The sequence below is a fragment of the Ooceraea biroi genome, chromosome 2, assembly GCF_003672135.1.
Source record: "Ooceraea biroi isolate clonal line C1 chromosome 2, Obir_v5.4, whole genome shotgun sequence".
NCBI classification, from domain to species: Eukaryota; Metazoa; Arthropoda; class Insecta; order Hymenoptera; family Formicidae; genus Ooceraea; species Ooceraea biroi.
In genome coordinates this window covers 14035849-14060776 of record NC_039507.1, presented here as the reverse complement: position 1 = coordinate 14060776, position 24928 = coordinate 14035849, and the positions used below count along the sequence as shown (strand labels likewise).

Below are 24928 nucleotides of genomic sequence, written 5' to 3'. Positions count from 1 at the left end.
TTTCAAATTTTTTTAATTTTCAGAAAAAATAATATTTAAATTAGATTTTTCATTTCACCAACTTAAAGCTTATTAAATTCTCTTCAAGATAACGTATTACATTTTTACATTCTGCCTATAGATTTCCTTACATTCGGTAAAATCGATATGGTATCTCATAATCAGGGACTTTCCTCTAATAATAAAGTAACAGATTTTCTGATTTGCATAAATACCCATTTTCATAGTTGGCGCAAGTTTTTGATATCATTAATTTTGTAGAGTTCTTTTTTGAACGAAAAACGTAGAGTTCTTTTTTTCGCTTGCTTATACTTGGCGCTTTTTTGTACCTTTTTTTAAAAAGATAAATTTTGTACGGATATCACAACTTCTTTAGTATACATACAAAGATACATATCACTAGGTTTATTTTTTTTTAATTAAAGATACTACAACTTTAACTTATTCGAGACACAAAGACATTTTAAAATAGACTATCACTTTTTTTGTCGGGTATGCCACCACTTGGAGTTTTTTATATACCACACGTATACTTGGCGTTTTTTACCTTTTGTAAAAAAGTAATTTTGGACTGACATCACGCATATTGTAGTGTTAACAGTTTCAAAAATAGAATATTTATTTTGCGACATTAAACATGATCGCACCTAGCATGATTATATATTAAGTAAGAAAACTCCCACCACTATCTCTATTATCGGCCATAATTAGAATATAAATTATGAAACGAACAAAGTTAATAATTTCTGACTTATCTAAAATCGGCGTTTATGTTTGATGATATTATTTATCAGATACCCTATATGTTATAATTCAAAGTCGACACTCAGTATTTATAATAAGATAAAGTGAGATACTCTATATACTAGAATTAAAATGAGATAACCTGTATATTAAAATTGAACGAAAGAAAAGAGTTTTGACTGATAAGGAAGGTAAAAGAGGAAAGAGAATTAATATAGCTTAACAGATTGTATTTTCACATTTTAATCATCGGAATAAATAAAGTCTAATATATCGTGTCAAATTTTTCTCGAATCACAAATACATGTTTTTCGTGTTTGGTCAATTAAAATTGGATCCCCTATATATTATAATCAAACGTCGACACCCAGTATAATATAATAAGATAAAGTGAGATACCCTATATATTAAAATGAGACCTGTATATTATAATATAATTGAGTGATAAGGAAGTTAAAAAAGGAAAGGGAATTAATATAACAAGAATTTTATTCGTCAGAAATTTCATTCATTTAATATACATACCTGATACTGGCAATGTCTGTTAGTCGAACAAATTATTACTAGACTGCACGCCAACAAATCGTTGAACTTTTTTTTTATTATAATGTAGTAATTATTTTTCCCTTCGTCTGGAAATTAAGTCTAACAATATGTTAGGGCGTAGCTGGTGAATTAATTTCTAGACGAAGGGAAAAATAATTACTGCATTATAATAAAAAAAAGTTCAACGATTTGTTGGCGTGCAGTCTAGTAATAATTTATCCGACTAACAGACATTGCCAGTATCGGGTATGTATATTAAAGGAATTAATATAGCTTAACAGATTTTATTTTCACATTTTAGTCATCGAAATAAATAAAGTGTAATTTATAGTGTCAAATTTTTCTCGAATCACAAATACAAATTTTTCGGGTTGGTCAATTAAAATCGGACACCCTATATATTATAATCAAAAGTCGACACCCAGTATAATATAAAATAAGATAAAGTGAAATACTTTATATATTAAAACCTGTATAGTATAATATAATTGAATGATAAGGAAGTTAAAAGAGGAAAGCGAATTAATATGGCTTAACAGATTTTATTTTCACATTTTAATCATTGGAATAAATAAAGTTTAGTGTATCGTGTCAAATTTTTCTCGAATCACAAATATAAGTTTTTCGGATTGGTCACTTAAAATTGGCCACCCTATATATTTTAATCAAAAGTCGACATCCTGTATAATATAATAAGATAGAGTGAGATACCCTATATATTAAAATGAGACCTGGCTTTGTCCCTCCCCTTTGCCCTCCCGCGAAGCGGGCTGAAAAAGGAGCGTATGTGTCCGGGGCTCTAGTTTCGGAAAATATAACCTAATCCAACCCTATTTCTGATTTAAAGCTAAAATTCCATCAAATATACTCTGTCGTAAACGTATATGGTATCGTAAAATTATGCTCTATTCATTAAACTATTTTGTTAATAAAGTTTTAACAAACAACGAGCGACGGCTAAAATCTTCTACAGATTACTGGTAAGGATACTCTATATAATATATGTCAAGATGAAGTCCACACTTCGCGTAGATAGCTGAAAATTTGTGTAAAATTATTAAACTTCTTTTGTTAATAACTTTTTAATAAACAACGAGCTCCGGTTAAATCTTTTGGCGGGTTACTCAGGAAGGTGTCCTCTATAATATATGTCAAGGTCAAGGTCATAGGAGATGCCTCCCCTTTTCTTAAGGTTTACCGAAATCTTGACAATATTTGTAAACACAAACGCAAGCAGAGGTAACATAATAAGGTCCATTAAGATTACATATGCGTGCAAAATTCTTAAACTTCTTTCGTTAATAACTTTTTAATTAATAACGAAGGAGAACTAAAACCTTCTGCAGGTTACTGAGGGAGGTGACCTCTATAATATATATCAGAGTCAAGTTCTTAATTCGCGTAGACAGCTGAAAATTCGTGCAAAATCATTAAACCTTTTTTTGTTAATTTCTTCGCTAGGAGCCGTTTCCGCAAAAAATCCTTCCATCCACACCTTCCTCATCTCTATCTCTACATATCCTAAAAATTTCATGAAAATCGGAGGGGGGGGGGCTATTCGGAAGTTGAGCCTAATATAATATTATTATATCATAAAACTTGCTTATTATACAGGGTGTCCCAGACCTATCGTATCACCGGTTAATGGTAGATTCCTGAGGTGATTCTGAGACGAATGTTCCTCTTGCAAAATGTCGAGGGTGGCGTAGTTTCGGCGCTACGAAGGGTTGTAGTTATCCTATTCTTGTATAGAATTTTCCCGCGTTCAGTGACGGTGGGTCGAAGGGGTCCCGCGCATCGCGCACACTTCAATTTGAACAGCCGCGAAAAATGAAGATCAAATTGAAGTGTGCGCGATGCGCGGGACCCCTTCGACCCACCGTCACTGAACGCGGGAAAATTCTACACAAGGATAGAATAACTACAACCCTTCGTAGCGCCGAAACTACGCCACCCTCGACATTTTGCAAGAGGAACATTCGTCTCAGAATCACCTCAGGAATCTACCATTAACCGGTGATACGGTAGGTCTGGGACACCCTGTATATTTCGATATTTGTGCATCTAACGAAGTCAGCGAATAATTTATAATCACTTGTAATAATACAAGAAAAAATGAAGTATGAAGATGTTAACTAATATCTGTATTTATACGTTGCAGGTAGGTCAAAATGGCGACGCAAATACGAATTGTCGAAGCTGCGGCAAGGTCGTATTTCAAATGGAACAGACAAAAGCCGAAGGTCTTGTTTGGCATAAGAATTGTTTCCGGTGTGTTCAGTGTAGCAAACAGCTTAATGTTGATAATTATGAGAGCCACGAGAGTACGCTTTACTGTAAGCCACACTTCAAGGAGCTCTTCCAACCAAAACCAGTTGAAGAGTCCGAGCAGCTCAGTAAGATGATTATTTTTTAGTGTAATATCGTGTATATGCATGTGTGTGTGTGTGTGTGCGCACGCAGGTGCACATACAGTATTATTTCATATACAGTTTGTTTCCGGAAAATAGAAACTTAAGCAAATGATAGATCTTGTTTAATAAAATAATTTTGTTATCCATATTATTATACAAGTAATCCATATCCAGCAATGTGTCCATAAGACATTAGATGCAATGTAATGAAGTTCCTGGTCATCATTTGGAATGTTTATTATACTGTATAGTATTATAATGTATAGTATAATAGTAACATGTGAGGTTCTTAATGTTAATGCTCTGGGCGTTTATTAAAAAATTTTTATAATTTACAATTATGTCAGAAGGGTAAGACTCTCCTTAATGACGGCCAAACTAAGAGTTCACAATGGGAGACCTTTCCTCCTCAACGACTGTCCCACGGAAGACAAAAGCCGGTTATATAAAACGCCACACTACCTAACACCAATCGCTCGCATGAAAGGCCTAAATCAAAATGTATTACGAATATCTTACAAACATAAGGAAATTAACAAAATTCGAAGTTTATGATTTACTTTTTTTATTTCAATTTAATTTACAAAAATAAAACAGAATCCACAAAGCTAATAACTGATTTCTAACGCTTTAAAAGGGTGTCGATGGATACTGGGTATTTAACATGTTCTCTCTCCTTGTTACATGTTATATGATAAACATGTTAGTATTTTAATAAAAGTTGTTCAAATTTGAGAATATTTTTAATCGACCATAACTGGCAATGATCTCGGTGATCAGATCGTACCACAATATATAGGGTGGTCTACTTAAATCGATCATCTTAGATATTTCACTTGTTTTTGATGATACGAAAAAATGTCTAAGGAAAAAGTTGCACCGTTCGAAGGGGCTATCATGATGACAGAACAAAAATTTTTTCAAGGCTATTTTTTTCGGAGATTCAAAGGTCAAGATAATTTTTTTAAATGGAACTACATATTTTTGTTTGCGCAATTTTATAGCCAACATCGAGAGGAGTTCAGCGACCTATGACAACATGACCTTTAAATGATCTTGAACGTGGGAAACAAAACAATCAAACTTTATGCTCTTCAACACAAAAATTTATTTAAGGAGGTGTTCGAAATGATGTCCTCCGACTTCAATACATTTTCTAAGGCTCCATGGACGTTCTACTTATCGAAGCCACTTAGATTTTTGACGGTCTAATAGTTCATATTTCTTCTATTTACTTGTCCATGGTTAGTGAACATTGATTCATCGATAAACACTCTCATGTTCTGGAATTCAATGGAATGTAAGATTGAAATAATTCCATACATGTATTGTGTGCGTGTGTGTATGTGTATGTAAATATTTATGATCGTGAAATGCTTTCGCAGTTCAGTTCATTTCCTGAGCTTCTCGATATCAGAGTTTAAATATGACTGATTATACGAAAGAGGAAAGAATAGAAATGCTTCTTATTTACGGTGAAAGCGGAAGAAGCTCTACAGAGGCGCAGAGAATGTACGGCCAAAGATACCCTGAAAAGCGTTTACCGTTTCGCGCTGCTTTTGACCGTCTTATTAAAACATTTCGTGAAACTGGAAGTGTTTGTTCACGTAAGAAAATGCGACCTCGTTTGCAAACTAATGAACCAGCAGAAGTTACTGTTTTGGTTGCAGTGGCAAATAATCCACATATCAGTTCTCGACAAATACAAAGAAATACTGGTATTTCTAAGACAAGTGTTTTACGCATTCTTAAACGCCACTCATTTCATCCATATCACATTGCATTGCATCAAGAACTTCATGGAAATGATTTTATTAATCGAATAGAATTTTGTCAATGGGCGCTACAACAGTTGGAGGTCAATGAATTCTTCTTCAACAGAATATTGTTTACCGATGAATCAACTTTCACTAACCATGGACAAGTAAGTAGAAGAAATATGCACTATTGGTCTGTTGAAAATCCAATTATCTTGATCTTTGAATCTCCGAAAAAAATAGCCTTGAAAAAATTTTTGTTTTGTCATCATGATAGCCCCTTCGAACGGTGCAACTTTTTCCTTAGACATTTTTTCGTATCATCAAAAACAAGTAAAATATCTAAGATGATCGATTTAAGTGGGCCACCCTGTATATATATATATATATATACAGGAGGTGGACAAAATAATGTGAACACCTGACAAATACACACTATTTATTTATTAATAAGGTGTAGGGCCACCATTTGCCTTTAGGACAGCTACAATTCGTCGCGGAATGGATTCGTAGAGTGTATGAATAGTTTCCAACGGAATTTTGTCCCATTCTTGCACCAACATCTCCGCCAATTGTTTCAACAATGATGGAGGTGGAAATCTGCTCCTCACTCTCTGCTCCAAAACTCCCCATAGCGGTTCAATGATGTTGAGGTCTGGCGATTGTGCTAGCCAGGGAAGATGTTTAATGATATTCCGATGCTCCTTGAACCAAGACTGAACCTTTTTAGCTGTGTGTATGGGCGCATTATCATCTTGGAATATTGCAGTGTTTGGCAGCAATATGCTGGTCATAGTAAAAACTTCATCGTTGAGAATGTCGAGATATTCATTCGCAGTAATACGGCCATTGAGGGTAATAATCGGGCCAACGGAATACCACGATATAGCCGCCCAATCATCACGGAGCCGCCCCCGTGTTTGACTGTGGGTAACAGGTAGTCCGGATCGTAGGCTTTTTTGGGGGTTCTCCATGTATAAACCCGGCCGTTTGTAGGGAACAAAGTAAACGATGATTCATCGGACCATACTACATTCTTCCAATCATCAATCGTCCAATTTTTATGATCGTGGCACCACTTCTTTCGCAGCTTCGCGTTGGCTTCCGTTATAAGGGGTTTCGAAATTGCAGCCCTGCCATAAATGTTACTTTTGTGGAGCTCTCGCCGTACTGTTCTTGTCGAAACAGGATTGCTCAGGTGACTGTTGAGTTCTGCTGTCACCTTTGCTGCAGTAGTTTTATGCTGTTTGGCCACAATCCGTTTTAATGTTCGGCGGTCCCTGTCTGTTAATGTTGGTTTGCGCCCACTCTTTCTCTTCACAGATGTCGTTTTCCCATGTTTTGTGTAGGTTGTCATCACCACGGATACTGTCGTTCGTGAAACGTTAAACAGTTCAGCCGTTTTCGTCACAGACGCTCCTGCTAACCGAGCATCCACGATTTGCCCTCTTTCGAAATCTGACAGATCGCCCATTTCACCGTCCGATTGTTGACGCCGTCGCAGAACAAAACGGGTAGTACATTGAAATATAACCTAGAAAGGTTAGAACGTAAACTGCTCTATATACGCGTCGCACTGTTCATACCTTAGCAGGGTTGTCAACATAAACAAATGTGTAATATTTAGCATGGTGTTCATATTATTTTGTCCACCCCCTGTATATAGTAATCGTCCGCGTGGGACGGTAAGTTGCGCCGCCCCTGCTTACCTTCGTACTCGCCCCGTATATTCGCTAACTATTTCTTCTTATAAACTAAGCTCCGGACAAACTTTTGGCAAAGGAAAAGTCGTTTCAGAATACGATTAGGAATATTCTCTTTCAAGGACAAGTGATTATTCTGAATCACCCTGTATACAGGATGACTCTTAAGGGGATCCTGGAGTCGTCTGTATTATCGACGGAATTGGTCATTTTTCCATAAGCTATACTTTTTATTGGTCATACAGAATGAAAAATCCTTTTCCACGAATAAAGTAGAAACAGTAACGCAGTGGTGGCCACTCGGCTTACTGTCAAAAACGGAAAAAAGTTCGAAAATTACAGTTTTGTTATCGGCCTTCTAACCTCACTTCATACAATAATTTGCTTAATGTAAAAGTTATACACTTTGTACATTACAAAATATGAATGACCCCGACTCGGGATAGAATAAAGGATTATTAGGGCGCTTTTAAAAGTAAGTTTTCACGCGTAGTAAAAAAGATACGTTTCTGCAAAACTTTTGATGCATATAATTTGCGTGAAAGAGTAAAACAGAGTACAAGATTAGGTTCTTGATATCGTGCAAAAGGATTTCTTTCATCGTACAAAAGGATTTTTCATTCTGTGCAACCATTGAAAAGATTTATTAAAAAAACTCATTTGTTCCGTCGATAATACAAACGACTCCAGGATCCCCTTAAGGGGACATAGATACTCACCGGCACATAGATGGTAGTTACCTGGATCGACCGTGATGTACAGGCAAGTTAAAAATGCGTTCAAATTACAGATATCGCACGGAGAAAAATAATTTAGATTCACACAGTATATTTTATGCTTATATTTTAAGGATGTAGATGACGAACTGTCTGTAAGTGTTGCGAACGCGCGACAAACGCAGGAAAAGGCGTGGAAGCGAGTGAGCAGTGTGACGTCAGCGTCAGCTGACAACGCCAGCTGCGTTAGCTGTCAGCTCGCCTGTCAATAGAATTGACAGTTGATTTGTTTCTAGAGATCTTCTATTCTCGCGTATCTTAGATATAATAAATAAAATGTTTATTGATAAAACGGAGGTCTCTGGAAACCAAGCAGCTTATAAAAGGACTGATTCGTGGGTACAAGTCGAGTCGTCGTGCAGATTTTACCCGTATCCCACGATCGTCGGCGTCTTCGGAATCTCGCAGTCCGCCGAATACCTCATAATAAAATAGTTTAGTTTCGCGTTCGGTTCCCAGTGATTGTGAATTGTGACTGTATTGTAATTGAGTTTATAAAAATATACATTATATTTTTGAAGGAATTGTGCTCTTAATTGTGTGCATCCGAGTGTCCGCGAGTGAGTCGCAAACCTTCTTATAACAATTAGTTAGTCAAAATTGGAGGTTTACAATATGTCATCTTCGTTTATTTCTTCTAGAAAATTATTTTAAACAAACTAAAAAGTTAAAAAAGTTTTCAGATCACATGCATATTTTTTTGTTTATATTAGTGAAAAGTAAAATTATAATAATTTAAGTCGTTCATGTGCTCACAAGGGAACATCGTGATAGTGTTGATCGATTTTGAAATGAAACTTTCTTAGACTGATCAAAACATGGTTATAAATCAGTCTGACATGGCTGAAAGTTCTGCAAAATGGAAGGGGGTTTTAGGATTCTGATTCAAGATCCCGAGGCAAGGGAGCCTGCTGTCCAAAAATGATAAGAGTTTTAAAGAAACTTTTTATTCATTACAATTAATGTGGACATCACAGTCACGAGTCACCGAGTCGCCGATTGTTGATATGAGAAAACCCCGGTGCAATACTGCTTCGATCTGGAGAGCCCTTTCCAGTGTTACGATGACGGATGCACAGCGATGTCTGATTTCCGCTGTGTACATTGCCAAAAATACTGTTGTTTTGATCACTGTCTTCTCACAAATGTCCACATTAATTGTAACGAATAAAAAGTTTTTTCAAAACTCTAGTCATTTTTGGACAGCAGGTTCCCTTGCCTCGGGATCTTGAATCAGAATCCTGAAACCCCCTTGCATTTTGCAGAACTTTCAATCATGTCAGACTTGTTACGTCCCGGCCGGTCGAGGCTGCTAACCCGGAAATATTTATATGAATGGCACGGACTATAACGTTGTTCGGGTAATGACACGAAGCTAATTCTCTTCGGAGGCGAGCGGAAGTCTTCCTGTCAACTCGTCCCGTAAACGAATCACGGTCGGATCCGCGAGATCAAGAATATCTTCACCGGTGGATTCTAGTTCTTCGCACAACTCAAAATACCCGTCTGAACATGACTCACAACTGTAAAACGGCGAATACACGGCGAGATTGTTTCTACAGATTTGACACGTTGGAACATACCGTCTGAATCCCACAATTAGATCGTGTTTTGATAAATATTTGTAAGAGTGTTTCTCTGACAAGTGAAAGTTCGTTAACAAAACAGTTCGGACAGAACAGGGTACGGCTAGTAGGCTGAAGGTACGCCCTGTATTTCATGCATGAAACCGCGGAAGCTCGCCGTTGGTATTCGAGTACTAAGTTGGTACTTCGAGAAGGGTTAAGTGATTGTATTATTCCGCGGCACATTACCCGATTTACTTGTATTAAGTGATTTGATTTATAAAGAAAAATTGCTACGTCAAATGATAATCTTGAAAGCCTCCTTTTCGGGTCAATACATTCAAGTAATTTACCCTGGGACGGAGGGTGCAGGTTGCAACAAAATATTAGATTATGATTCTGAAACGGGTGGAAGTATTGGATATGAGTTCGGGATTTCTATTTCCTTCCTGTCTAACCCAAGCAGCGCTCGTAATCGGTAGACCACGCGTCGCGGATCACCCTTACGAATCGTACGGTAGTCCGGATAATTGTTCTTTATGGTTACCTCCCGAAGAATATAAGGGTGAATTTTGCTTAATGTTTTATTAACTTCGAGTATTGATAATTTTTGCAAAAAAAGGAAACGGGTCCTGGTTGTTAGAAAAAGCGAGTCGTATCTGATAGCGAGGCTTCTTCTCTTGGAATCTACGCCCCCTTCTTGGTAGGCATAAGTGTAATATTTATTTATCTGATTTCGCGGGTTATTGAGAGATTACGATCACAAGGTAGAGCCACACTCCTTGACAGCGCCAACTTGAGCGACCAGGTCCACGCTTTTCGGCAGCGCCAGTCGAGGATCTTTCAACAACTTAGAATTAAACAATGTGAACGGAAGAAAAATGATAAAAGATGGAGAGGAAGCTTCACCAAGGATTTCTCGGTTTTGTGTTTAAAACTTCTTTATTAAAAACAAAAGGTTATGATCTTAAAAATGTTAATTAACAATCGAACTCGTAACCGTAGGAATTGTAATTCCTACCTTGCTCCTAGGGTGTGAACGGCCGCAGACTCTCTCAGATCCCTGGTTGGGTTGCGCTTGATTTCCTCGGATTGTAGCACGTTCTTACATAGTGACTCTAACTAAATGCTGGATGCTCGGAATCGAATTAAAACTGAATTATGACAACAAAGGAACTCTGGAGAACTCTGTAAACTCTCTGGAAAACTCTGACTAAAAATCCCCTGTTCCGAGCATCGACAGCTCTTTTTATACCTTGGACGAAGGGGTGGACGCTTAAAAACAGTACGCGTGTGGGGGTTAACTTTGACCAATAGATTTTGAAAGTGTCTCGAACTTTGGGACCCACGCCTTCGTTGTCTGTCGTCATCGTTTGTCGTCGTGTTATCACGGTTCTGTAGTGGGGAGGCTCCGCGTAAACACTACCTCAGACGTACAGAACCTGCCCTGATTTGTTAATTTGTTAAATATGCAACTTACAATGTAAATAATATATTTTCAGTTGCGCTGTGAAATTTACAGTGTGAGGAATGTTTATTGCATTTTTGAATGGTTATTCTATCTCTTTGCAGTCCAAAGATAAAATAATATGTTATTGCGAAATGACTTTTTACACTAGTTTTTTATTGGGAGAGTCGTTCTTCGCGGCATCGCGTGCTCAATATAAAAAAAGGCGGTTCTTATATATCTAGAATTTATTAATTATATATCTATATACACTACTCACAAAAATTAGAGAAACACCAAACTTTTCTTAAAAAATAGGCAAACTTCAGCCAGCTGTAACTTTGTTAAAAATGAACGAAATTTAAATTTAAAAAAAGGATTTTAAAGCTTGAAACTTTTACTTTCGAACGGTTGCAATGAATTTAAATTTCTGTGACGTTTGGTAATTTTTACATACAAAAAACTGCGAACTGGACAAAATAAGAAATTTTCTTTTCACTTTAAAGGTCTGTCACGTATAAAAAAAAATTCTGCGAAAATTCTCGACTTTTTATTGCAAAAGATTGAAGTTTTCCCTACAAAACGCTTTTTTTAAATTTTTCTACGAGTTTTTGTTACTGAGTTATCGCCGATTAAATAAAAATTGGCATTGTTTACTTTGATTGCTCATAACTCCGGTAAAAATCATCGCACAGCAATTTAAAAAACGGATTCTTAAAGCTGAAACTTTGCTCTATTGAACGGTATACCTGCCCAAATTTTTTCGAAAACATGTAACCATGCTGAAAATGGATGAATATAACGTAAAAATAAATGATTTTTCATTTTGTCATTTTGACCTTAAAAACAATCGTACAGAATGACAAAAAATTTGTTCTTCACATTTTTTTATACTTTTCAATACCATGAATTTGACAAAAATTTGCCGAATAGCTATAAGATTTTTTTCATGGTGGCCACTGTGGTTTTATGGGACAAAACTAAGTGCTAAATTTCAGTAAGATAAAATGGAAAATAATGTTAATTAATGTTAAAAAATTGATTTCTAGCGCACTATATTAATCTTTATTAAGTCAGCAATAACAAAGTTCACACTTTTCTACCAAAAGTTGAAAAAATTTGTGAACCGCTGGCGTTAGTTTTATCCAAAGCGTACCACGTGGTGGTCGCGCAGTCGGATTTAGGCTTCGTTTTGTGTGTGTGTGTGCGGGTGCGCGCGCGCGTGTATGTGAGCGCTCACGGATTGCACGCAACTAGTGGAACGTCTTGCCGCTAGGCGGCGACAAGACGTAAGACGTTTCTCGTAAGTGAAAGAGTTCAGCTACATTACTTAAGATTGCGCATTCGTACTCACATGTGCTTATGGTTACATACGCATACGTATACTGAGCTGTTCGGAGTTATTCTATTGGCGATTTTTGATACTGTCTGATATATCACTAGTTAAGGTTTTTACTTATTCCTTTACTTATTTTTACATTTCTTCTTTTCTTTTATCTATTCTGTTTTCTCCTACTTCCATTTTCTGCTCGTTGTTCTTTTACGATGCCTATGCGTCATTTATCTGAGACAGATTGTGCTCGTATTGTGACACTCTCCTACAGGAGAATCACAGTCAACGGTACGTTGCCAACCAGTTTGGAGTAAGTCCGTCCGTCATTAATCGGATTTATTCCCGGTTTCGAGAGACTGGCTTATACCACAGACGGCCGGGTCAGGGCCGTTCTCGTGAAACAAGCGCTCGGGAAGATCGAATGATCGTCCGGCAAGTTACACAGAATCGCTTTGTATGCGCACGTAGAATTGCCGGCGATATTAATTATGGTCGACAGTATCCGATCTCGGCTTCAATGATAAGAAATCGTTTGAGAGAAGCGGGATTGCACGCTTGTCGACCAGTGCAAGTTCCATACCTTACCCATCGTCATCGTCGCCTACGATTACATTATGCTCATTCTTTAGTCAGTAGGCGACCTAGGCAATGGAATTCTGTACTGTTTAAGGATGAGTCTAGATTTTGCCTTTTTGGCAATGACAGACGAGCCCGAGTTTGGCGACGTCAAGGAGAACGCTATTCCGAAAACTGCAACAGACCAGTTCGAGCTTTTCATGGTTGTTCTGTAATAGTATGGGCAGGAATATCTCGATTTTTACGAACACCTCTTGTAATTATCCCTCCACCAGGATTAACTTCTAGACGATATGTTCATGAAATACTAGAGCCATATGTTCTACCAATTAGAAATCGAATTGGTCAACGGTTTCGTCTAGTGCATGACAACGCACGACCGCACATTGCTCGTTACACCCAACAGTTGCTGAGAAACCATCAAATCGATACATTATTGCATCCGCCAATGAGTCCCGATTTGAATCCAATCGAGCCTGTTTGGGATATGTTAGAGCGCCAAGTACGCGAAAACTATCCCAACATCGTCGATTTGGCTTCGCTTGTCACAGTTCTTTGCCGAACTTGGCAGCGAATCCCTCAAAGAGCAATACGTCGTTGCATCAATATGCGAAATCGATTGCGAGCAGTCATTTTGAATAGAGGCGGAAATACACGTTATTAAATTCTTTTTAGCGTTAATTACTCCATCTTGCATTAATCACTGATACACTCCACATAATGCATACGCACACACACGCACGCACGCACACGCACGCACACACATACACACACGCACGCACGCACACACACACACACACCCACACGCACACGCACGCACGCACGCACGCACACACAAAACGAAGCGTAAATCCGACCGTGCGACCTCCACGTGGTACTCTTTGGATAAAACTAACGCCGGCGGTTCACAAATTTTTTCAACTTTTGGTAGAAAAGTGTGAACTTTGTTATTGCTGACTTAATAAAGATTAATATAGTGCGCTAGAAATCAATTTTTTAACATTAATTAACATTATTTTCCATTTTATTTTACTGAAATTTAGCAATTTCTTAGTTTTGTCCCATAAAACCACAGTGGCCACCATGAAAAAAATCTTATAGCTATTCGGCAAATTTTTGTCAAATTCATGGTATTGAAAAGTATAAAAAAATGTGAAGAACAAATTTTTTGTCATTCTGTACGATTGTTTTTAAGGTCAAAATGACAAAATGAAAAATCATTCATTTTTACGTTATATTCATCCATTTTCAGCATGGTTACATGTTTTCGAAAAAATTTGGGCAAGTATACCGTTCAATAGAGCAAAGTTTCAGCTTTAAGAATCCGTTTTTTAAATTGCTGTGCGATGATTTTTACCGGAGTTATGAGCAATCAAAGTAAACAATGCCAATTTTTATTTAATCGGCGATAACTCAGTAACAAAAACTCGTAGAAAAATTTAAAAAAAAGAAAAATTTTAATATTCAAATATGGAATCGATGGAAACTCTGCAGGCATAGGGTCGAGGTTTTACCGTGACGTAACAGACTGATTTATAACTATGTTTTAATCAGTCTAAGAAAGTTTCATTTCAAAATAGATCAAGACTATCACGATGTTCCCTTGTCAGATTGTACTACAAGCCAACTGTGCAGCGAAAAAATTTCAGAGGATCAATTTTGGACTTTATGATATTAATGATCGAATTAAATTAATATGATGACTAAAATATAAATGTATGATAGAATTGATTACTATTTTTCGATTAATCTCTCTAAATATCAATAAAAATGATATGTGAATAAGAAAATGTGACCTTATCGATATGTTTTTCATGTGGTACATTGGCAGCAGTAACACAACGTGAAACGATAGAGAAGAGAGTAGAGCATCATTTATACTGATATATGTAAATACTTTTTTAAAACCGAGTACTTTATATTATATTTTAATTCCCATATTATTCAGTGTATTTAAAATAGGGAGTGGTGCACTTAGACACAGTACAATTGGACACCTTTCATTTGGACACGGAAACTTGTACACGGTTCAATTGGACACCGTGCAGTTAGACACAGTAATTTTAGATACAGTAGCATTTGGACACAAAAAATATAATCTTTTACACCGTTTATTTGTACACAGAAAAATACACAGAAAAGTTGTACACCGTTTAGTTGTATACTGTTCAGTTACACTGACCCCGGTGGGGGGAGGGCCCCTCCCCCTGTCGGGGCCAGTGTAACAGATTTCACGGTGCAGATTTTGATCACCTAGTACACACCACGGATCCCGGCGGGGGGAGGGGCAAAACCCCTTCCTCCCGCCCTCCCGCGAAGCGGGCTGAAAACGAGCGTATGTGTCCGGGGCTCCAATTTCGGAAAATATAACCTAACCCAAACCTATTTCTGATTTAAAGCTAAAATTCCATCAAATATACTCTTTCGTAAACGTATATGGTATCGTAAACTTATGCTTTATTCATTAAACATTTTTGTTAATAACTTTTTACCAAACAACGAGCGAAGGGTAAAACCTAGTGCGGGTTATTCAGGAAGGTGACCTATGTAATATATGTCAAACTCAAGTCCTTGCTTCGCGTGGACAGCTGAAAATTCGTGCAAACTTATTAAATTTCTTTTGTTAATAACTTTTTAATAAACAACGAGCGACGGCTAAAACCTCTTGAAGGTCATTCAGGGAGGTGACCTCTACAATATATGTCAAGGTCAAGGTCATTAAGGCTGGGTCCGTTATTGTATATATTTACCTTCAGTTGTACACCACCCAGTTGTACACAGGAAAGGCCGAAGGCGAAGCCCCTCCACCTGCATTACCCGCGCCACGCACACACCGTTGAGTCATCGATACGATTCTACATGGGTTCAAAGAGGTCTATGTTTTTGACTTTTCACGTCGTTGAACCAATGTAGAATCGTATCTGTGTGTACAACTGAACGGTGTAAAAGATTAATATCTTTTGTGTCCAAATGCTACTGTATCTAAAATTACTGTGTCTAACTGCACGGTGTCCAATTGAACCGTGTACAAGTTTCCGTGTCCAAATGAACGGTGTCCATTTGCACGGTGTCCAATTGTACTGTGTCCAAGTGAAGACGACTCTTTACAATACAGTAAACTAGAAAATACTTTTGATTCCTAATCTTTAAATTTAGTGTAACTGAGCTGTCAATAATGTACCACATCCACTGGAGAGGCAGCGTTGTCATATTTTTATATCACTCGATCTAGAAATGTGAAAATCGAAGAATTATCAAGACAATATTTTGTGATTTACGACATATTTAGTACTGAATCATAACAAAAGTGTGTTATAAAGTTTCGTTGAACATCCATCTACTTATTTTTGAAAAGTTATGGATGAGTTGAGATTCGTTTTATGCTTTTTTTCGTATTGAAGAGTCTTGTTGAGCAATTTTCGTGTAGTCCCATAAGAGCACGTTTTAAAACACCAAATATTCAAATAATTATAACTTCATAAATACGTAGTGAATCGATTTCAAACTTTACAGACATATTTCTTATTTACGAAATGTTTTGTTTTCGAAAAAATTGTATAATGTTTAGATTTCGCATGTTTACTCATCTACATCCTTAAGTAAATTTTGTTAATTATTATGTGAACAGCAATGCCAGGTGTTAAGAACATTAAACATGATGCTGCATATTTGATGTGATAATGACAAAATTTTTCTATTATAACTTATTACATTATTCAACATTACAGCAGAACGTATTTGATAGAACAGAAATTATTTTATTCTTATAGCTAAATAATTTTCTAAGTTAGCAAAATTATTTTTCAATAAAATCAATGTTCTTAACAAATGGCATTGCTGTCCATATAATAACTGACAAAGCATAAGACATAAGCATACTGTGCGAATTTAAATTCTGTAATTTGAACATATTTTTAATTTGCCTGTACATCACGGTCGATCCAGGCAACTGCTATTTATCTATGTGCTAGTGAGTTAACCAGAGTTGCAGTCGGTAATCCATCTCTCGTGGTAAAAGGTTGGGACAGTCATTAAGATTCACCCTGTATATTCTTTTGGCTAATGTTTAATACATTTCCTTCTAATATTTCCCTTCTAAGCCTACCAGAAAATTATATTGTCGCGTCCGGGCGTGCTTCGCTCGACGCGCACAATAAAACTCGCTCGCACGCGCTCGCGGAGACATTCACGCACCAAAGAAAACACGCTTTTCTCGAAGTAACGATTGAACTTACTAATTACAAGAACGGGATGCAACACGTCCGGTTACTACAACGCCACATCTTGATCTGTCTTCTCCAATGTTGTTTATTATTACCCCTGGCGACCCGTCGCCAGGAGGCTCGCATCTTCTTCCCTCGAAGATCCGACGACGCTCAGAGATTCAGCCGATCTGACGACGCTCAGCTGATCGGCAGATGACCGGCACGCGTTATACCGGGTGGCCAGCCCGGATACAACAATGAGTGCCATTACACGGCAACGTTAATCGGGTTTAATAACATCCGTAGTTATAAGGTTGGCCAATCACAGTCATTCCATTCTTCAGGAGAATAGTTGTAATTGGACAGTTTTAGAACTACGGATGTTATTAAACCCGATTAACGTTGCCGTGTAAACTTGGTCAATATTAATATCTTTTAAGAATTACAATCTTCTCGCCAGGTTGAATAACAATGAAATAATTCCTGTGTCGACTACTCTGGCACTTTATTATATATAATTAAATTAACACGACGTTTCGGTCGGTATTCCGACCCTTTTCAAGTGTACAAAAATAAAAATCAAGTCTTTTTCTGAAAAAACATCAAGAGCACTATAACAATGTTTAACTATATAAGATACAAAAAAGTAGTACAAAATTAACATAAAAATAAAAACAAAATAAAATAACTTACTGGTAGAAAAAGACCTATAAAATATATGAGATGGACTAGTCAAGAAGCACGTCAATAACTGGTAGCGTACCGCAAACAAGTGAGCTCAGGACGAATTTCTACGTACCTACCACAATATTATCATAAATACGAGGTAACCGTTCCGTGTCGACTTGTAAGTTAATCGTGTTTCGGTGTCTTTTGATGAAAATCATTTCTGCGATTTCCCTCTTCTTTAAGTGTTTTTCTTTATGTAAGATTTCGACGTTTGACCATTCGAAATTATGATTAATGTAGCCTCTATGTTTACTAACCACCGATCAGTTATCTTCATCCTTCCTAATATCTAATTTATGCTCATTGATTCTGGTTTCGAGGAATCTTTTTGTTTGGCCTATGTAACAGGCTTCGCAATCGGCACAATTTATTTTATATACAACGCCAGTTTCCCTATCTTTTGTCAGTGTATCTTTTCCACGCTTTATAATACCTTCAAGAGTTTTATTTACACGATATGCAACCTTTAACCGGCATTCTTTCAGTATTCTACCTAATTTATCTGAAAGACCTTTAATGTAAGGAATACAAATATATCCATTACAATTATTATTGTTGTCACTAGTTTCTATCTCATAATTCGCAATAGTGTCCGCTTTCCTGCATTTTATCCTTTTTAGTCTACACGTAACGTATTTATTTATGATATCTGGTGGATAACAATTGTCAATTAATATGGACTCGACAATTTTAATATTATCCTCATGAAATCTTTTGTCAGACAGTAAAATGGCCCTATCTATTAAACTATTAATTACATTCACTTTGTGATTCAATCGATTGCTTGCATAATAGTTTATATACCGTCCAGAGAAGGTAGGTTTGCGGTACCAATTAGTAATCAAACCACTATTATTACGAAAAACCTTGGTGTCTAAGAAACTCAGAGAGTTATTGCATTCAATTTCTAATGTAAACTTAAGTCGCGGGTGGTAGCTGTTAAATACATCTAACACGTATTGAATTCTGTTAAGAGGTATAATTGCGAATATATCATCAACGTATTTGTAGTATGTATCATGTATCACAACATACTACAAATACGTTGATGATATATTCGCAATTATACCTCTTAACAGAATTCAATACGTGTTAGATGTATTTAACAGCTACCACCCGCGACTTAAGTTTACATTAGAAATTGAATGCAATAACTCTCTGAGTTTCTTAGACACCAAGGTTTTTCGTAATAATAGTGGTTTGATTACTAATTGGTACCGCAAACCTACCTTCTCTGGACGGTATATAAACTATTATGCAAGCAATCGATTGAATCACAAAGTGAATGTAATTAATAGTTTAATAGATAGGGCCATTTTACTGTCTGACAAAAGATTTCATGAGGATAATATTAAAATTGTCGAGTCCATATTAATTGACAATTGTTATCCACCAGATATCATAAATAAATACGTTACGTGTAGACTAAAAAGGATAAAATGCAGGAAAGCGGACACTATTGCGAATTATGAGATAGAAACTAGTGACAACAATAATAATTGTAATGGATATATTTGTATTCCTTACATTAAAGGTCTTTCAGATAAATTAGGTAGAATACTGAAAGAATGCCGGTTAAAGGTTGCATATCGTGTAAATAAAACTCTTGAAGGTATTATAAAGCGTGGAAAAGATACACTGACAAAAGATAGGGAAACTGGCGTTGTATATAAAATAAATTGTGCCGATTGCGAAGCCTGTTACATAGGCCAAACAAAAAGATTCCTCGAAACCAGAATCAATGAGCATAAATTAGATATTAGGAAGGATGAAGATAACTGATCGGTGGTTAGTAAACATAGAGGCTACATTAATCATAATTTCGAATGGTCAAACGTCGAAATCTTACATAAAGAAAAACACTTAAAGAAGAGGGAAATCGCAGAAATGATTTTCATCAAAGACACCGAAACACGATTAACTTACAAGTCGACACGGAACGGTTACCTCGTATTTATGATAATATTGTGGTAGGTACGTAGAAATTCGTCCTGAGCTCACTTGTTTGCGGTACGCTACCAGTTATTGACGTGCTTCTTGACTAGTCCATCTCATATATTTTATAGGTCTTTTTCTACCAGTAAGTTATTTTATTTTGTTTTTATTTTTATGTTAATTTTGTACTACTTTTTTGTATCTTATATAGTTAAACATTGTTATAGTGCTCTTGATGTTTTTTCAGAAAAAGACTTGATTTTTATTTTTGTACACTTGAAAAGGGTCGGAATACCGACTGAAACGTCGTGTTACTTTAATTATATTTAATAAAGTGCCAGAGCAATCGACACAGGAATTATTTCACTAATATCTTTTGTTTTTCTCGTAAAAAAGGGAAACAGAAAATAAAAATAGATCACAAGAAAGTTAATAGATATTCAAAAGATTCAATGTTGAAATTTCTATTTATCATAAATATTAGGAGATATAGATTAATCAACTTCTAACACTTTTCACCCTTTATAGTTTTTGCTTTATCACTAACAACTCTCTCTAATAACATTACCTCATCACCTTTGTAGGATTTTAGAGTGATTAGGTTTTTACTTAATTAGGGTTAGGATTATATAGAGTTATGGTCTAGGAGAACCTGGTTAAATCAACTCTTATTCTTTTTACAGCAAGCAATATGTGAGACGCCAGGAAATCAATGCAAATAAGTCTCCTTTCTTGTGTCGACCACACACTGGCAAATTAATTAATTTGCCAGTGTGTGGTTAACAGAAGGAAGAAGTCTTATTCTTTTTATTTCTATACTAGATTTTCTATACAAAATTATCCATATATGCACGCATGCACACGTGCACGCACACGCACACACACATATACATGTGTACCTGCGTATATGGATAATTTAATATGGATAATCTAGTGCATATGTGGATAATACTGCGATGCTGTTTTATTACATAGAGAGAATCGGTATCTAGGAAAACGAAATCTCTCTCTCATTGTGAATTTGTTTCTTTAAACTTTTAGTACAAAAGATTATATGATACATAATCTTTTTCTCGTCTTTTATGTAATATAATTATATATTATATATTCATAAAGTATGCACTCGCAGCTTTGTATAGAATCGAATGAGAGCATCGTTACAAAAAGTTTTATTATGAACTCCACAGTACGACCTCGAAAGCCAGAATTGATCATACGAGAGAACGAGCCGAAAGAGTTGCCACCTGATGTTGTCAGAGGTAACATTCGACGTGTGTGAGTGAAACACAATCTGGAATTTGTCTCTAACATTGTATGCCAGCTTTAGCTTGATGTATTTAATTTAATAATCTTAATTAGTTGCTGTTCAAAAATTTATTCGTGAAATCAATGTTTTTTTCATATTTTGCACTAATGCGTCACTTAATAAAGTATAGGGTAATTATTCAGTTTAGAGGTGACATTTTCAATAACTCTGACATTGACATATGTTGTTGACATATATTGTTAAGGCACTCTCACTGACAATGAGTAATCATCGAAAGATTTTAGCCGTTGTTTGTTGTTTATTAAGACGTTATTAACAAATTAAGCTAAACAAAATAAAATATAATGTTCTAATTATTAGTTATTCATGAGGATCTCCATATTAATGTATAATATGATGAATAAAAACACATATACACAAATAAATTCAACTGTGTACCTAGTTTACATTACTATGATGCACATGCACGTATTAATTCGCATAAAATATAATTACACTAAATTTATTTATGTATACATATCTAATGAGTACATGCGATTCGTTAGGAATATTTAGGTTTGTTTATGTTGTTATCACCAATTATCCGTAATAATGCAATGCAATATCACCGTGTTATATCATATCCGTAATACAAAAGTTAGTAACTAAACCATGTGTTAAGAGGTGAATAAAATAAAACAAATTAAAATTTGACACTTGCGTAAATGTTATAATCTCTGATGCGTTAATCTATATATATACATATATATATAAGCCAAATACCACTCACTCACTCACTCACTGACTTATCAACGTGCAGCCCGAACCACTGCACCTATCGACTTGAAATTTTATATACAGTGTGATTCAGACCACCCGTACAGCCCTTTTATTTCGGAAATAGAACATTTTAGAGAAAAATGTTTCAGACAAAAGTTGTATGGCTTCGAGGGGGACATAAGATGGTATCATTGGTTTGACCTTGAAGAGTTACTTGATGGTCACATGAAGGTCATATTCAATTTCTTAAATAGAACCTACTATTTCTCATTACATATTCTTGTAGCTTATCTCGAGAGCTTTCCAAAACACTATAATAAAATATTTTTTCATTGAGTACTTTTCGAGTTATGAGGCTCCAAAGCAGTACTTTGCAGTACTTTGACATAAAGTACAAAATATGTTGTATGTTGTTATGTCATGGTGTCAAGTAAATCCTTAGGTATTATTTTAAGGTCAAATTACCTTTTCACTAAAATCTCTGTAGTTATGCATGTTTAAAAACATTCGGATCATCCTACTTTTAGCGCTATCCAGGAACAACAAGATGAATGCCCGTCACATACATCCAGAGTTGCTCGTGCAGTGATAAATAATATGTTTCCCAATAAGTGGATAGGCAAATATGGTCCAATCGATTTTCCACCTCGATCACCGGACCTTACTGTCCTGGATTATTATTTATGGGGAAGGATAAAAGACATAGTATACCGTGATCGCCCAACTACAAGGAATGACGTGATTAACAGAATAACAGAAGCAATTCAATCTTTAAGTAGCGATGAAATTCTTCGAGCAACCAATTCTTTTCAAAACAGAGTAGACGTTTGCATTGAAAAGAATGGTGCTCACTTTGAACACTACCTTACTTGAATACAGACACACACACATACACACACACGCACGCACGCACGCACGCATCTACGTGAGAGGCAAGGGGATTACTCACGTTAAACCAACACCCCAAAGGAAACAGAATTCTACTACGTCCACGTCGTTGTTCCTGGATAGCGCTAAAAGTAGGATGATCCGAATGTTTTTAAACATGCATAACTACAGAGATTTTAGTGAAAAGGTAATTTGACCTTAAAATAATACCTAAGGATTTACTTGACACCATGACATAACAACATACAACATATTTTGTACTTTATGTCAAAGTACTGCAAAGTACTGCTTTGGAGCCTCATAACTCGAAAAGTACTCAATGAAAAAATATTTTATTATAGTGTTTTGGAAAGCTCTCGAGATAAGCTACAAGAATATGTAATGAGAAATAGTAGGTTCTATTTAAGAAATTGAATATGACCTTCATGTGACCATCAAGTAACTCTTCAAGGTCAAACCAATGATACCATCTTATGTCCCCCTCGAAGCCATACAACTTTTGTCTGAAACATTTTTCTCTAAAATGTTCTATTTCCGAAATAAAAGGGCTGTACGGGTGGTCTGAATCACACTGTATATATATTATATTCCTACTATCACGTAGGTGCTCACTAAGGGAGGGTTTTCCGAAATTCCACCCCTAACGGGTGAGAAGGTGTAAAATGTGTTTTTATTTAATTCTACACATAAATATCGCGGGCGAAGCCGGGATGGGGGATGCTAGTGTAACAGTAAAGGTAACAACAAAATTAAAATAACTGTCTGGATTCGTAATAATTCTCTTATTTGATAAATATTAAGATTAAGAACGACTTCACTGACTTTAATTGTTCATAACTTTATAATAAATAACAGGTGACAGCTAAAACTTTTTGCTAGTTAATCAGAGTTATGTCCTTGATAATACATGTCAAGGTCATTAAAATCAACGAAGTCGTCTTTCTATAATTCACTATAATTCTAATATATACCTTCTTATTTTAAACACAATATAATTGAATACATAAATATTGAGTTGGAAGGAAAGTAATGTCGTATTTTTTATTCAACATTAAAGCAAATTTATTCATATTTAAAAACAACTTTAATCGATAATGTACTGGCCGTTGTTTTCTATAATCTTTTACCATCTTTCGGGCAACTGCATGATTCCTTATGCGTAGAACTCAGGCGTTTTTTCAGCGAAAAACTGCTGAAGGTGGTTTTTGCAGTCTTCTAAAGAAGCAAACGCCTTACCATTAAGGAAGTTCTGCAAAGACCGGAACAAATAATAATCCGAAGGAGCAATGTCTGGCGAATATGCTGGGTGCGGTAGAACATCCCAGCCAAGTTGCAATATTTTTGTCCGAGTGGTCAAAGAAGTATGAGGTCTAGCATTATCCTGATGGAATAAAACACCTTTTCTGTTTACCAGTTCTGGGCGATTTTCTGCAATGGCTTCCTTTAATTTGTCCAATTGAGCACAATATTTGTCCGAATTAAGGCGTACGTTCTTTAGAAGGAGCTCATGTTATATGATACCCTTCCAGTCCCACTAAATGCACAGCATAACTTTCTCTGGATGAAGTGCGCGTTTTGGGGTGGTCAACGGTTTTTCGGAATGCTTTCCACAGGACCGTTTACGAACCGTGTTGTTGTAGATAACCCATTCTCATCGCCCGTCACAATTTTTTAAAAATGGGTCATTTTCGTTACGTTTAAGTAACGAATCAAAAATGGAAATACAGTCGATCAAATTTTTTTCGGATAAATTATGCGGCATCCAGATATTAAGACGATTGATATAACCTAGCTTATGCAAATGCTTGATGACAGTCGTATGTGATAAGTGGAGTATCTCTGCAATTTCCCGCGTCGTGTACCGCTGATTATTCTCGATTAAAGCTTTTATTTCATCGTCATTAGCAATAAGCGGTCGACCAGAGCGTTTCTCATCTTTAAGTGTCGTATCATCAGCACGAAACTTCGCAAACCATCTTTGACACATCCGTTCGGCATCCTCTCCATATACGGCACATATTTCTTTTTTCGTTTCTGTCGTGTTTTTTCCTTTTCGGAAATAAAAGAGCATCACACAGCGAAAATACAGCTTATTTTGCTCCATATTTATCTCGATCTCAACTGAAAATGTACACTTTTACATACAGTTTCTACGCATTAAATAATGCTTAGAGGTGTTAGCTGTCAATTGCATTAGTATGCAATTGTGCCATCTAGAGTGAAGTTAGCTATTAATAGACAGGAGCCATCGATTAAGAAAATACGACATTACTTTTCTTCCAAC

At 36.1% G+C, this 24928-nt stretch overlaps 1 protein-coding gene across 25 annotated transcripts in view; it reads left to right on the top strand.

Moving 5' to 3' along the window:
• The window catches only part of LOC105279165 (myosin-11), a 262296-nt gene that overhangs the window by 87025 nt on the left and 150343 nt on the right, over positions 1 to 24928 (top strand). For 24 of the 25 annotated variants that reach the window (XR_003407559.1, XM_026975501.1, XM_026975505.1 and 21 more), the window contains 2 exons: positions 3452 to 3686; positions 20918 to 20989. Coding sequence is in view for 24 of the 25 variants with exons in the window: in XM_026975501.1 (XP_026831302.1) it covers positions 3452 to 3686; positions 20918 to 20989 (307 nt within the window). In the remaining variant the exon portion in view is untranslated. The remainder of the gene's footprint in view (positions 1 to 3451; positions 3687 to 20917; positions 20990 to 24928) is intronic. The other variant, XM_026975510.1, reaches the window with a different exon arrangement.